Source organism: Oryza sativa, chromosome 12, assembly GCF_034140825.1.
Source record: "Oryza sativa Japonica Group chromosome 12, ASM3414082v1".
Taxonomy (NCBI): domain Eukaryota; kingdom Viridiplantae; phylum Streptophyta; class Magnoliopsida; order Poales; family Poaceae; genus Oryza; species Oryza sativa.
The window spans coordinates 4,440,616-4,456,395 of record NC_089046.1 but is presented as its reverse complement, the minus strand read 5'-3'; the positions used below and the strand labels follow the sequence as shown (position 1 = coordinate 4,456,395).

General features: G+C 41.4%; 1 protein-coding gene across 1 annotated transcript; it reads left to right on the top strand.

The window, feature by feature from the left end:
• The first annotated feature begins 10,938 nt into the window (after positions 1-10,938).
• Positions 10,939-14,388, top strand: LOC4351689 (uncharacterized). Its single transcript, XM_015763550.3, has 2 exons — positions 10,939-11,218; positions 13,760-14,388. Exons 1-2 carry the CDS (start codon positions 11,105-11,107, stop codon positions 14,039-14,041), a joined length of 396 nt encoding a protein of 131 aa, XP_015619036.1. The 5' UTR covers positions 10,939-11,104; the 3' UTR covers positions 14,042-14,388.
• The last annotated feature ends 1,392 nt before the right edge of the window (positions 14,389-15,780 follow it).

The window sequence follows — 15,780 nt, the reverse complement described above, 5'->3', positions numbered from 1 at the left end:
GTTGGCTCAGATTCCACGTCGACTCCAATTTAGATTAGTAATTGAATATCACCAGGAGATTTAACATCATCTAAAAAAACGCTGGCGGTTGAGAGTTGATCCGTTGCTTGGTGATCCTGGTAGATTGATATCGCCGAACAGATTAAACCAGATGATGGACTCGGCATGTCAAACGATCAAGTTGACGACTGACGTCCCGTCGGAATTTCCGGCGGCGGCGATGCAAGCCAAACTCCAGAAGAGAAGAACCGGTCCGAAGATGAAGGTGGTGCTGACGGCAGCCATAGGAGATTGAATCTAAAACTTGCCGTGGTAGATTGTTGTAATCCCTCGATTGAGTTTCCCCTGACTGATTTGGATCAAGTCAGAGAAGAGGAGCTTGAAGAAGTGGTCGACGGAAAGGAAGTGAAAACTCCCGAAGCAAAAACGAAGTCGGCGACTCATGAAGTTGATTCCATCGCGCTCGTTGATAGGAAACTCGACGCAACCCCTACTTGGCGCGCCAACTGTCGAAACATGAATTCGGCAATAATAAAAGGGGGTAGCGCACGAAACCTAAAAGTGGATGGATGCGGAGACAAGGATTTAGACAGGTTCAGGCCCTCTCAATGAGAGGTAATACCCTACTCCTATTTGGGGATTTGAATCCGCCGGGTGTAGTATTGATCTGACGATCAGGTTGTGTCATGCCCCCTAGAGGGCCTCCTGCCCACCTTATATAGGAGGGGGGGCAGGATTACAAGATAGAATCCTTATCCAATACGGTATCGGTTTCCTAAATCTACTTTACAATCTTATCAAACCAGGACTTTAGGCCGTTCCGTGATATACAAGGAAACGTAATACCCAAGTCATGATCTGTTACATATTCCATATATATAAGTTATCCCCTATAACTAGTCGGATAACCATGCCGTGTGGGTATGGGGTACCCATAATCTCCACAATGGCCATCACCAAACACAATGACAACTATAGTCCAATACAGCATTCACAATGAGATCGATTTGATTATGTTGTTAGTTTGGTCAGATGGGCAAAGCAGAGCAACAGATGGCTTCATCTCTGCTTCAGCTTTTCCTAAAACTAACGTACTGTAGGGCCATCGGTCACTCACAACTAACAACATGCACAATTAACAATACTGTGAACGCTTCGCTGGCTCGTACACCAATCATTGCAAAATAATCGTGGAGTTCAACCCTATAAAAAGTTTTCATACGTGCTCAGTTGGATCATAGGAATATCTATCAAAAATCCTTTGGATTGGTCCGAAACATAGGATTTGATAGGAACTCTAATATATGTTAACTTTTGGAAAAAAAATATTTGTGTCTATCTATTTTTTTTGTTCTTGTGTTTTTCCTGTGCTCTATCCAAACAGCTATTCTTGTGTTTTTTCAGTCCATAAGATTTGAGATGTTAGAGCACTTTAATTCTATTTCCTCCGTTTCACAATGTAAGACTTTCTAACAATACCCACATTTATATAGATATTAATGAATCCAGACACATTTATATGTGTCTGGATTCATTAACATCTATATAAATGTGGATAATGCTAGAAAGTCTTACATTGTGAAACGGAGATAGTATATCTTTTTCCTACATTTTAAGAACCATGCATTCCAAAGTAGCCCATAATTCACAACACCATTGGCATGCAGTCACTATTACACAAATCCCAATAAGTGCCGGTTGGGAATCGGCAATAGGTGGTTTCCCAGCCGGTACCATTTTATCGGCATCTATGCTCTAGGGAATAGGTGATGGTTTCAGAACCAACACCTGTAGAGATTATAGGTGCCAGTTCTTAACCCACAACTAGTACCTATAGCATTCAATAAAATAATAAAAAAAAACAGCTGATGGAGCATATCCACCGACCGCCACCTCGCCCACACCGGCCTTCTCTACCACTGCCTCCATCACCGGATCTGGAGGAGAAGAGGGGAGGGTGGACGGAGAGGAGGGAGGGCCATCGGGAAAGAGAGGGGCCGGCGAGCCTCCTCCACCGCTACAGCCGGCTCTAGAGGAAAAGGAGGGAGGCGGATGCAGAGGAGGAGAGGAAGGGAGGATGCCGGTGGAGAGGTGTATGTGAGAGAGAGACGAGGCCGGGTGTGGGCCAGGGGATAAGGGTGGGGATTGGGGCCGGCACTCGCTTGTTTCGGCTTGGCTCGGGTAACGGTTTTTTAAAAACCAACACCTTTAGTTTATTATAGGTAGTATCAGTTTTTATCTAGAACTAACACCTATAATATAAATATAGGTCATTTCTTAAATGAAACTCACACCGGCATCAGTTTTTAACTTTTTTTTCTATACTTTTCTTTATAGAGATGAGAAACGGTAATAGGTGTCGATTTCAAATAAACCAACAACTATGGAGTGGTACCTTTTATGGTAGTGCGTCGAACTGAGGGAACTGGCCGAAACTGGTTAGCTAGAGCTAGCTCCCAAATACTAAGTTCCAATCATAGAGAGCAATTCCAATCATATAGTTAGTTATATGCCACCTGTGCAATTAATTAATTAATCATGGAGCCCGTGGATCGACGACGACGTAACGGCCGGAGATGGGGCAGCAGAGGTAGTTAAAGCTACGGCGACCGCCACTGTCGCGCTTTCGTATATGGCGTCCACATGATTAATTAACCTGTTAATTCTGCGGCCAGTTTTTAATATATTGCGCTTATGGGGTGCCTAACTTTTTCCCACACACGCATGATTAGTTCTTCTTAGACAAATCATTTAGGGCGACAATTGTAGTCTTTCTTAGCGGATATATAGTATGTAAAATTAATGATATGGAACAGAGAGAGGGAGTAAAGAAAAACATGGATTATAGAAGGGAGCGAAGAAAAACATGATTTGTCAAGTATCGGCTTAAAATCGACTTTTAGCATTTATTAAATAAAATATTGTTGTTTGTGAATGAAAAAAGAAAAGGAAGATAACAAAACATTTATTTTGGTGCGTTAGAGACCTTGTTGTTTTAACTATTATAAGGTTACTGTAAGGTACTCTCTCTATCCCATAATATAAGGCGTGATCAAATTAAGTTGGCACGTAGTAGCAAATCTAGGATGAAAGTAGAGATGGTGCTAATGCACATGACTAAAAATATAACTTGGTACTATAAATTATATTTCCTGAAAAATATGAACTTAAAAATCCATGTTTCATTTTGGAAAAACATATATGTCCAGTTCAATTAGACCCTCCAATGTGCCCTAACAGATGCAAAGCAAGAGCTCCTGGTAGATGGCGTTCTCACTGGTTTGGTAATTGAATTGGGCTTGGCATAGCATTTAGCAATTAATAAACATTGGATGACAAATGGAGCACTAATCACACCGTAGAGCTATAGGCAAGTTTTCTTCTTCTCTAGTCGCTGCAGGCCCCAATATATATACTTTGATTGTTCCAGTGTCTTCTACTAGCTTTGAGCTTATTGGAAGAACACTTGGGGCTGAAAGCTGAAGCTGCGGCACCTCAACAAGCCCCAACAGTGAATTCGTCCAGTTGGCACAGTCTACACAACTAATCTTTATATTCTAATTTCTCATATATTATAAGCTTTATTACAACAAAATTAAAAATTAGAACCATATGAAAGTAAATTTAAATGTCAATCCAATGATATAATTTTTAACAAATAAATCTTATTTCATATTTTACTAACGCTTTGTTTAGTTCGTGTGCCAAAATTTTTTTAAGTATACGAACACACATTTGAAGAATAAAGCGTAGACTAATAACAAAACAAATTACAGATTCAGCCTGTAAACTGCGAGACGAATCTATTAAGTCTAATTAATCCGTCATTAGAAAATGTTTACGGTAGTACCACATTGTCAGATCATTGCGTAATTAGGCTCAAAAGATTCGTCTCGTGATTTACATGCAAACTGTACAATTGGTTTGTTTTCGTCCACATTTAATGCTCCATGCATGTGACCAAATATTTGATGTGACGGAAAAGTTGAAAGTTTAAAGAAAAAAGTTTGAATCTAAACACGGCCTAAGTGTTGGTCAAATGTTTTGAATGTTGAATCTTAAAATGCGTGCATGCTTTATATTATAGGATGGAAGGAGTAGGATAGTTTGCAGGCGACGTGTATTGATTAATTAAGAGCCCGTGTCTAATTTTATCCTTTTATATATCTTTAAAGGATTGTGGATATGAATCTGGTCAGAATCCCCTACATTTATGAATATAAAGAGTAGTTTATAACTAGATCGCTAATTAACTAGTTCAATAGTCTATCGAAATGAGGAGGGGAGAGTAGAGATCCGGATGTAGTAGTTCTTCATCATTTTCACAAGTTCGTGTGCTTCATTGTCCCTCTTCGAAACTAGGGAGCTGTTCAGATTAAAGTTAAAATAAACCTTATCAATTTTTTGCATTATCAAAATTTTAGCAGGATTTATTATGTATTTATTAAATTTTAGTAAGAAACTAAATGAATGCACATATTTAGTAACTCTATTAAAAAATAATATGGTTTAAATGACATCAATCTGAATAATAATTAACCGCCAATATATAGCAAAATATCCCTGCAAACATTCTAACTGTTTGGATATATATAGTATATATGTAGTATGGATACATAGAGTATAATATTTCTCTTTTTTAATAAATAGCGTTATTGACTTTTGTACATATGGTTAACCATTTTTCTTATTCTAAAATTTTATACAAATGTACTATAAGATATAAATCATATTTAAAATACTTTAAGTGATAAAACAACATACAATAAAATAAGTTGTGATTACGTAAACCTTTTAATAAGATGAATGATTAAAACAGAGGTAGTATTATACAGTTTTATTCGGTAAGAGGAGACGAAATTTTAGGGTCCGTTCACTTTGTTGCTAAAAAAACTTTACCAAATTTTGGTAATGCTAAAATTTTGGCATAGTTACCAAAATTTGTTGCTAAAATTTTGGCAGGATTTTCTATATAGTTACCAAAATTTGATAGCAAACTAAATATAGCCACCTTTTGATAACTTTACCAAAATTTGGTAAGATTGAAAATAGCATCAAAATGAACAGGCCCTTGGACATTATCACAGCAGTGTTATGAGTCGTGTTTGTGCTGGTCTGCTGCAGACGGCGCACGGTTTGATTATTAATTGGTGGTCGGCGTCGTACGTGGATGGCCTCACGTCCACAAGTTAGCTAGCTAGCCTAGCCATGCTTCTCCTTTGATTATGTGCGGCATATTCAGGACAGTTTAAAGGTCGGTGGGCACATATTCAGCCTCCTTTAAATTGCACCACGATTGAAAAGTTAAGGACTAGAAGAACACATATGACCTTAATAGAAATATATCTATATAAAACAAATGATTAAAAAATATAAAAATGATTGTTTAAATATAGACCACGGAAAAAAGTTAGAAACCAGGGTCAGAAAGACTCCAGAAAATTTTTAAAGAAGCTGAAGCTCTTGCTAATTTTTCTGCAAAAGTTTCATACTATCATTCATTCCATTGAATAAAATAATAATATTTAATCCTTTGTTTTCAAAGGTCTTTGTAGGAATTTAGGAATTTGTGTAAGATCGAACTATATTTTTCCTATAAATTAGAAGGGTTCTCAGCGGTATAGTGAAATACGCTACAACACCGAATTTGCTATATCAAGTTGACAGAAATTTAGATACAACCATATTGCTCTAAAGGCAAGCTCAATGTATACGGTGAAGTGTGATATTAGAAGTGTGCCCATAAATAGTTACTATTGTTAGAGCAATTCTCATAACATACAATGTTATGGTTAAGATCTAACTATAAGATGTGGCCCCACTAAGATGGAAAAACTTGCTTCAACTCTAGTTCATGAGATGAATGAGAGAGGAAACAAATATTTTCTTTTCGTTTGTACGTAGTAGACCTTAAGCATAAGCACCCTAGTTAAAGTATTTCTCATAATATATATGGCTCACTTTATAAATATATTGTCTTAAGGTTAACTTTTTGATACATTAATTTTTGTTTGCCTTGAGATTCGTGCATTAACAGAAACAACTCCATCTAGCTGCAGTGAATTTCAACGAACTACACGAGTCCCCATAAATTCCATTAGCAAATTAACTCTTCTTTGAGCGATGAGTTAATTTTGTAGAGCTCCTTAAAACTCATTATATTCACATTATAGAGAGTTAAGGACCTATAAAATCTCCGATACATCACTTGAAACAACAGTCATAAGAAACAAAACCTTTTGGTGTGGTTAATTAGTACTCCCTCCGTTTCACAATATAAGTCATTCTAACATTTTCCACATTCATATTGATGTCAGTTTCACAATGTAAGTCATTTTAACATTTCCCACATTCATATTGATGTCAATGAATCTAGATATCTAACTTACATTGTGAAACGGTGGAAGTAGACAGTATCAGTTTTTAACAAATCAAACGGGCCAGACAAGTGAGATGTACTTGCGCTAGATCTGAGCAAGTTGATCACAAAAATGAACAGCTAAAATTACATGCAGTTCTTACCTTATTGGTGGAGCTTCACATAAAGAAGTACGTAGTACTAGTATGTGGTGGCAACTGTCGTGAGCCACCGGTGGAAGAAGGAAGAGAAGGACCATTCTCAGTGCAAAGCTCCTCATTTGAGTGGTCTCAAATGCCACATAGGCTGAAACCATACCATCAAAATTTTTTCACTCCCACAATGCAAATTGCTTCAAGAGATACCTTAAATATGCATGTTAGTTTCTAGTATGTTGAATTTCAGTCGTGATATGTTATCAATATACATCCAAGTCTAACTTTTACACTAAACATCCTCAGATCCGCTAAGTAAAATAAATCTCTCCAAAATTCCTTCAATCCTCACTCCCCCTCCCCTCATCGGACTCCGATCGAACCGAGTTGGCTGCTGGCGAGCACTATGGATGGCGCCATGTCCAACTCCGAGACCGATAAGGTCTGATCTTCATGTGGCGACATAAGAAAGGATAAGACATAATCTATTATAACGAATTTAAGAAAGTGTTATTTAGATTTATTGAATTCTTCTTGGGTCGTTAGTATTTTTTTTTTGGAACTGAGTATGGCTCGGCTCGGCTCGTGGAAGCTCGTGAAATGCCAGGCTCGGCTTGGCTCGGCTCGGTTCTCCAACCGAGCTGTACATTAGGCTCGGCTCGGCTCGTGGTCTGGCTCGTGAGCTTTGCAATAGCAGCAGTTGTATTGCCAGTAGCAGTTGTGTTGCTTTGCAATGACTTGGTTATTCAGATAATAACTCTCAAGTCCCTACAAAGATAATTAGGTATATTGTATGCAGCCAACATATAACAAATTGATGGGCTTTTTTGGTTTTCGGCCAGAAGTCTTTCTATTCAAACCGAGCCTACTAAGCTCGTGAGCTGCTCGCGAGCTGGCTCGGGCTCGGCTCGGTTCACAAACGAGCTAAAACCCAGGCTCGGGCTCGGCTCGTTCAGGATTCGAGCCGAGCCGAGCCAGGCGAGCCCGAGCCGAGCTTGAGCCGAGTTCACGAGCTCGAGCTATTTGTCCAGCCCTAGTATCATACATACAGATACTGGTAGAGTAGTATTCAATCATAGAGCGGCCCGACCTGACCTCTGACGACCAGTTTGGGTCCCTGCTGGGAGGGAGGGTTGAGCTAGGTTAGACAGCAGAGCGATATCGACGACGACGACAGAGAATTCCGAGAAAGAAGGAAGATCCTGGTCACTGTCGGGCGATCGCGCGACGATCCCAGGCTGCGCGGACGTGGCGCCCGGGAACAGCCTCCCTCCCCCCCTCGTACGTGGACGCCCTCCCCTCCACAACTCCAACGACGGCCACCACAACCCATACTCCAGCAGGTGACACCACCCGGCCGCCCCTTGCACATGCCCAATACTACTAGCTAGCTCGTGCATGCATGCAATTGCAAGAGATCGATCTCACACTTCTCAAATTTCTTTTGACGATATTGCTCACAGCAGGTACGTTACGTGCACACAAGGACCAGCACACAAAATCGATTTTTGCTGCACCACCACCATGTGCACGTTTGTTTAACGCACGCAGTTATATATAATTAATTAATCTGATGGCCGGCACGTAACCAGGCAACACGTACATACGTAGTACTCCCTCTGTATTTTAATGTATGACGCCGTTGACTTTTCGACTAACGTTTGACCATTCGTTTTATTCAAAATTTTTGTGCAAATATGAAAATATTTATGCCATGCTTAAAGAACATTTGATGACGAATCAAGTCTACTACTACTTAAAAAGTAAAACCTGCTTCCGTCGTCCGTTGAGAAAAAAAGAGCGACAAAAAAAAACTTCACTCGGAAAAAAAAAGGTCCGACTCATCCAGTGGTAAAAAAAAGTGAGAGGAAAAACAAAAAAAAAGAAAAAAAAAACTTCGATCGCGAAAAAAAAAGGCGTCAAAAAGTCCGACTCCCCGGTGGAGAAAAAATGCCGAGAAAAAACAAAAAAAAAAGCAAAAAACTTCTACCGTATTTTAAAAAAATATATATATAAATTAAAGATGTTTTTGCATCCGTGTATGGGTCGGTTTTTAAATCCGTTCGCTTTTGGAAATACAAGTCCGTATTTGAGTCATTTTTTTAAGTTCGTTCACTTTTAAAAATACAGAAGGAATCGTATAAGAAATCTCTTTAAAAAACTCGCATGCTAATTTCAGACGATCGGACTCCTACTTATATCTCATGATTTTCTAACCAAATATATATCCAAGTGAATTTAACGCAGTGAATTTCATCTTAACTAAACCATATCTATAACTAATATAAATATTTGGATTTTTCCGGTTGTCACAAGTCGGACGAAGGGCGCCTTCGTCCCTCGCGGTGCGCCTTCGCCCGCAGCCCCCGAATCCCAATCCCTCTCAGAATCGGATACAAGGGAAACAATTCTCAAAATCAGCACAACCAAATGCGGGGATTTTTTGTCCGCCCCCCAAGAAAAGTCCCAGTCGAAATTCATCAAGAACACGCATGAAACATTCCATCAATAACACACATAACAAAACTTTCAACCAAGAACATATGAATCTCCACCGACACCATTCACAGAGAGAGAGAGAAAGAGACGACGCCGCCACCTCTCCCGCCCCCGTCGGACCGCAGCCGCCTCCATGCCGCCGGATCTGGCGGAGGCGAGGTCCGGCCCGCCGCCCCTCCCACCCCCGCCGGGCTGCAGCCGCCTCCACACCGCCGGATCTGGCGGAGGCAAGGCCCGACCGGCGTTCCATGACGTCCGCCACCACCACCACCGCCGCACCTCCCCACCATGCACAGAGAGAGAGAGAGAAAGAAACGACGCCGCCGCCTCTCCTGCCTTCGCCGGACCACAGCCGCTTCCATGCCGCCAGATCTGGCGGAGGCGAGGTCCGGCCCGCCGCCCCTCCCACCCCCGCCGGGCCGCAGCCGCCTCCACGCCGCCGTTGTTCGGGGAGAGGGCGCCGCCCCGTCGGTTGTGGGGGAGGGCGCCGCCGCCGCCACTCGCGGGAAGAGGGGCGCCGTCGCCGCCGCTCGGGGGCGCGGAGGGGAGGGCGGCGATGTGAGATGGGAGGGAGGGAAATGGGCTAGGGTTTTGGCGGCTAAGGAGAGGGAGGGGTTTTGTTTCCCCGATATCGACGCTCGGCCGTCCGATCAAAACCCTAAAGATCGGACGATCGGTGTCGTCCAGGCTAAAATCAGCCCAAGAGGGATCGAGAGTGAGGCCATTTTTCCGGCCCAAGCCCAGGTTGTGGCCTGGGGAGGGGAGTGCACTTGCGCGTGCACAAAAGGCCGTGGACCGACCGGCAAGGGCCGGAAATAAGTCTATTTTAGGTCCCTCGGGCCGAAAAAAATAGAATAAGTTCATTTTTAGTGCTTATTTTTTCAGAAGCATTACAATTATAAGTTATTGAATGTGTTTATTTCAAAGCAAACCTAAAAGGAAGTATTTTCTTTCTTTTTCCAAGTAAATAATTGTTAAATGACGTTTGTATTAATAAAATTAACAATTAAGCTCTGAAAAATTCAAATATAATTTCAAAGAGCGTAACTAATCATGGAGAATTTAAAAAAAAATTAAATTTAACCATGTCATTTTATTTCTCACACTTGCTTTACTTGTAAATTTATTTAATTATACACATACCTACTTAAAAATACCAAATATTTCAGCGAATTTGTATTTTAATTAATTGCATATTTTTCTAATCTGTACGCTTCACATTGTAACACACAGGCACTTTTGCTAGACCAAACAACACTTTTGGTCAATATACACACTCCGTAATCACCCGGTACAACGCACGGGCACTTTTGCTAGTCATAATAAAATAAATGATAATTACATAAATTTTTTTTTAAATAAAACGAATAGTCAAATGTTGGACAAAAAGTCAACGGCGTCATACATCAAAATGTGGAGGTAGAATGTATACACTCTCTACGTACACGAAACTTCCAACACGTAGTCGCCTTAACTCTAGTTACCCTCCATCCGTACGCAATATCCGAAGGGACGTGATGCACCGGCGCGCCCGGCCCGGCCGCCGGCGTAACAGACTTCCGACCCGAGACCGACACGATCGATCCACCGACCAACGTGGCGACCCCTCATTGGTAGCCACGCCCACGACCCGCAACTATAGTACGTACAACCTCTCTACACGGCACGTCGACGTGTCGTGTCGCGGGCCGACCCGCACCGCAGGGGAGGGGCCGCCCCGCCCGACTCGATCGATCGGTCCGTCGGGGATCCCGTCCCGCGCCTGCATCGCCACGTGGCATCCCGCCGCCACGGGCTGCTCGCCACGTGTGAACCGGCCCCGAGCCCGTCGCAGCGCGACGCGTGTACTCTGCTCCTCCCCACCCACCGTGAGAGCTAGTGCTCGGGTATAAATAGCCCAACTCGTGGATGTCACCTCTCCTCCTCTCATCGCCTCGCTCGTCTCGTTTCGTTTTTTCCCAAGTACAAAAGCAGCGCGCGCGCGCGGAGGCGTACCTATATACGTATTTGCCTCGAGCATCTACGCGCGTATATACGGTGGAATATACGCGACTCGACAGAAGGGGATACGTATACATATACGACGTCGTCTATGGCGCCGGAGATGGTAGCGGATGAGAAGGCGAAGGTGGAAGCGACGGGGAGGATGGCGTCGATAGAGATGGAGCCCAAGACTCTCACCCTCGACCAGCTCAAGTTCGCAAGGGTATGTATATATATACATGTATATATACGACGTATATCTACCGCTAGCTACATGATACCATTGGATTTCGAATGTTCTTCTCTCTCTCTTTCTTTTCCTTTTCTTTTCTTTTCATTCCGAATTCACACACCGAGCGCGCCTCATCCCATAACCTGGCCGGCCCTTGCAATTTCAAAGCGAATTTGCACTTCCGATCGATGAATTAGGCCTTACAAACACCGAATTGATAAATCATCCCTTAATTAATTTGCACTGTTGGAGTAACACAATTTTGCTCCGCTTGGACCTTCACCAAACTTCAGATTAATTCGTTGCACACAGGGTTTTTGTTTTTCAATCTTTCATGTTTGTTTCATGCATATAGGAGTATAACAGATACATTAGCCATTTAATTTCAAACTTACCTTCTGAGAAGCATATAGACATATATATATATATATATACTTCGTCAAATGTGAAGTGCAACAAAATAAATTAATTTGAGATACTACACATCCATCATTTATTTGCACTATTGATTGGTTACGAAGAAAGCAACTAAATCATTTTTGACACGAATCAATAGTGTCAAAACCAGCTATATATTCAGAGTATATATTAAGATAAATTCGTTACACTTGTGGCTAAATATCGTTGGTGGGTCTCTCACCGTCACCGGCACTGTTCCTGAACCTGTTCAATTAGGCCACGCCTACTAACCTGTACTTCCACTTATCTACTCTTTTCTGTTGTGGCCGGTGATGACCTTCCAAACTCAAATTAATTAACCTTAATTTCTACCGTCCACAAAATGCATGCATATATACCCTGGAATCGACTAACACCTTTTTTAAAAAATATAGCTATATATATATATATATATATATATATATATATATATATATATATATATATATATATATATATATATATATATATATATATATATATATATATATATATATATATATATATATATATATATATCATGCATTATTTTTTTAAAAAAAGTTCTGGTTATAAATAAACTACTACTTTTGCACACAACAATTATCGGTACATGGCATTATTCAATATTCATGTGCATATACTCGGTTATATTTAGCTGGAGTACGTGCTAATGTTACATGACGTCGACACGGTGCACGCAAGGAAAAAAAAAGGGAGGGGGCAATGGCAGCGGTGGTAATAATGAGGCAACAACGTAGCCGCTTACGTAACGGTGCAGCGACGCCACTGTTGTGCTGTCCCATGATGTAACGCGGGTCACCGTCACGCAACGGAATACACTGAAGACGTGTACTGCCTCATGTTACCCGTCTCGCACAACGGATGTTGTGATAGCGACCTGCATCTTAAGCCATCTTAATTACACACTTGGTAGTAATCTTTCATCTTATACAGTATATTTTATAAAAAAAATAAAAAAAAATCAGTCAGTGTATAAGAAATATTTATATTGTATCATCTAATAATAATAAAAATATTATTCATACAAAACTTTTAAATAAAATAAAGAGTCAAATGTTATATAAAAAACTAAAAATTGGAGTCTTTCGTGAGACGAAGGGAGCATGTTCTTCTACGACTATAGCTAGACAGCTAGTAGCACCTCCTTGCGTACGTGTACATTGCATGTATATGTCAATATGTGTACGTGTACGCCAACATATATACATACATCTCAGTATTTATTATCCCTTCCCACGTATGTTTACCTGGCTTGTACGGAGCACGTACAACATCAGCATGCTTACATCACATATTCAATTTATGTAAAGAGTAGTTTTGTTATACCAGTAATTCATAAGGGAGAATAGCTAATATGGTCCCTGAAGTTTCGCTTCGGGCTCAGTTTAGTCCTTGAGGTTTCAAAACGTCCAAATAAGTCCTCCAAATTAATCATTTGGGTTAACATAGTCTTTGGACAAAAAAAAATGCTACATAAGCATGCCAAGTCATTCTTGCATGCAACAATACAAATGAAATGACCATTCTACCCTTACCATATAAAAAAGAAAGAAAAGAAAAAAAAGACACAACAGATAGAGTAATGGTCCGGTCTTTTTGTTCGTTCCTCTGTTGTTTCCTTTTTTTTCCTTTATTTTTTTCTTTTCTTTTTTTATATGGTAAGGGTAGAATGGTCATTTCATTTGTATTGTTGTATGCAAGAATGACTTGGCATGCTCACGTGGCATTTTTTGTGGGTCCAAGGACTACGTTAACCCAAATAATTAATTTGGAGGACTTGTTTGGACGTTTTGAAACCTCAAGGACTAAACTAAGCCCGAAGCGAAACTTCAGGGACCATATTAGCTATTCTCCCATTCATTAACTAGTGTAGTATAGTAAAATACTATTTCCTCCGTTTCACAATGTAAGTCATTCTAGTATTTCTCATATTTATATTAATGTTAATAAATTTAGATAGATATATATATGTTTAGATTCATTAACATCAATATGAATATGAGAAATGCTAGAATAACTTACATTGTGAAACGGAGAGGATATTAATCCTCAATTATATTCAGAAAATTAATTAATCAGAATTTTTTACAGGAGGCGGCGCTGTACGTGCTGAGCACGAAGCCGGCGGAGGAGGCCATCCGGATCTTCACCGAGGGCCTCAAGCCGGTGCACCTCGCCGCCGGCTGCGGCGGCGGCGGCAGGAAGAGCTCCACGATGGCGGCGGACTCGTCGTCGGACGACGACCTCGACATCGGATGCTTCCACGATGACTACGCCGGCAAGTCGTACTGCCGCCACCATGGCGGCGGCCGTCGCCGCCGTCGCCGTTCATCTTCGGCCGTCGAGAAAGACGTCGCCACGGCGCCCTTCTAGTTCTAGCTGCTTCTAGAAGAACCCTTTTTACCTTTTTTTTTTTTTTTTTTGCTTTGTTTGATAAGCTGGCCTTGTATGTGTTTTTATACCGAACGGGCCGGCCGGTTTTGTGTTGAGCTAAAAGCGGCAAATTTTGGCGTGTAGTAGTTTGAAGGCCATAGAGAGGCCTCGGCTAGAAGAAGAGGCGTGACGGTAGTGAACTGTCGTTGCATGTAAATATCAGTAGCTAGCTAGCACGTACGTACTGCACTGTACATTATGAACGCAAAGTTTTTGTTTCCTTTTTGCTTTCCCTTTCGAGAGAAAGATGAATGTTTACAATTACACATTTACGAAAGTTGACTAGATATTTTCCAAGGAAGTGAAGTGACGACTACTGTACTGTGAATTATTCCATCTCTCCTTTTGTCTCCTTCCATGACGAGTCCAGTAGTAGAATGCTGGTCTGACAACCAACTGATAGTTGAATTTGAGTGTCAAGTTGTCACAAGAACACGAACAATCTCGCAAGTGTGCGCACGGAATGAGAAAGCCTACTAATCTAACTCGGGCCTTAGGTTTAGCATGAAGGCTCTCTTTCCTGTCTGTAGCTTTGATAGACCGTTTCCACAAATCTAGGTAACGGCCCAATCGAGGTCTATTTCATTTTGAATAAGTTCACATTCGGTCCACCTTTACTGTCTCCAAGTTTGAAATAAGTCTGTAACCAAAATGATATAACTAAGTCCCTCAATTTACAAAACCGAGTCATCTGAGAATATCCTAGACAGTATTAAACCTGATTTTAGCTGTTGTGGCAAGCTTAGTCATCGTGACACTACTGGGAAAGGGACATTAGCTAGAAACTGAAAAAACTTCTTTTAGCCTACATAAATTAGAATTTTGAACGGGTGTATGTTTCATTGATATAAATTAGAATTTTCATATTCTATTCATACTTCTATGGTCTTAATGTTATGTGAGTGGTCCGGAGTATGATTGGGCTAGACCAAGAACGGATAATACCCAACAGGCACTGTTCATTGTCTTCCTTAGCTCAAGGCGAAACAAAGAGGAGGGAAGATGGGCGCCGGTGCTCCGGCGACCAAATGACGGTGAGGAATGTAGTAGGACATGTCCCACGATATGACTCATCCATAGATGCTGAAGGTTGGCAATGAAGAAAACCAGAACAAGAGGGACACTGGGGGCAACGAGGTGGTCCCGATAGAGAGAGAAATGACAAAGACAAGCTCTAGTAGTGACACGACCGGATGAGTGCATCAAAACATGTTCCCGGACGAGAGGATTATGTTTTCCTTGTACACACGGGGAAACCTGACTAATACTATTTATTGTCTTCCCTAGTTAACATAAGAAATAGAAGAGGAAGGAAGATGGGTGACGGTGCTCCAGTAACCAAACGGTAGTGAGTAAGGTAGCCGGACATGTCCCACAATGTGACTCATCCATAGATGGTAGCAGTTGGCAATGAAGAAAACCAGAACAATGGGAACGCAGCAAGCAACAACATAGTCCCAATAGAGAGAAATGGCAATGGTGAGCTCCTGTGGTGAACACGACAGAGTGAGTAAGTCAAAACGTGTTCCCGAACGAGGAGGTTATGTTTTTCTTGAATGCGCAAGAGGGAGGGAACACATGGGAGAGAAGGGGCGCCAGTGAGATGAGATGCCAAGGGAGAGGGGGAGCGTGTGCAGCGAGGGAGAGATGGAGGGGGGTGCTAGGAGGGAAGGACGGAG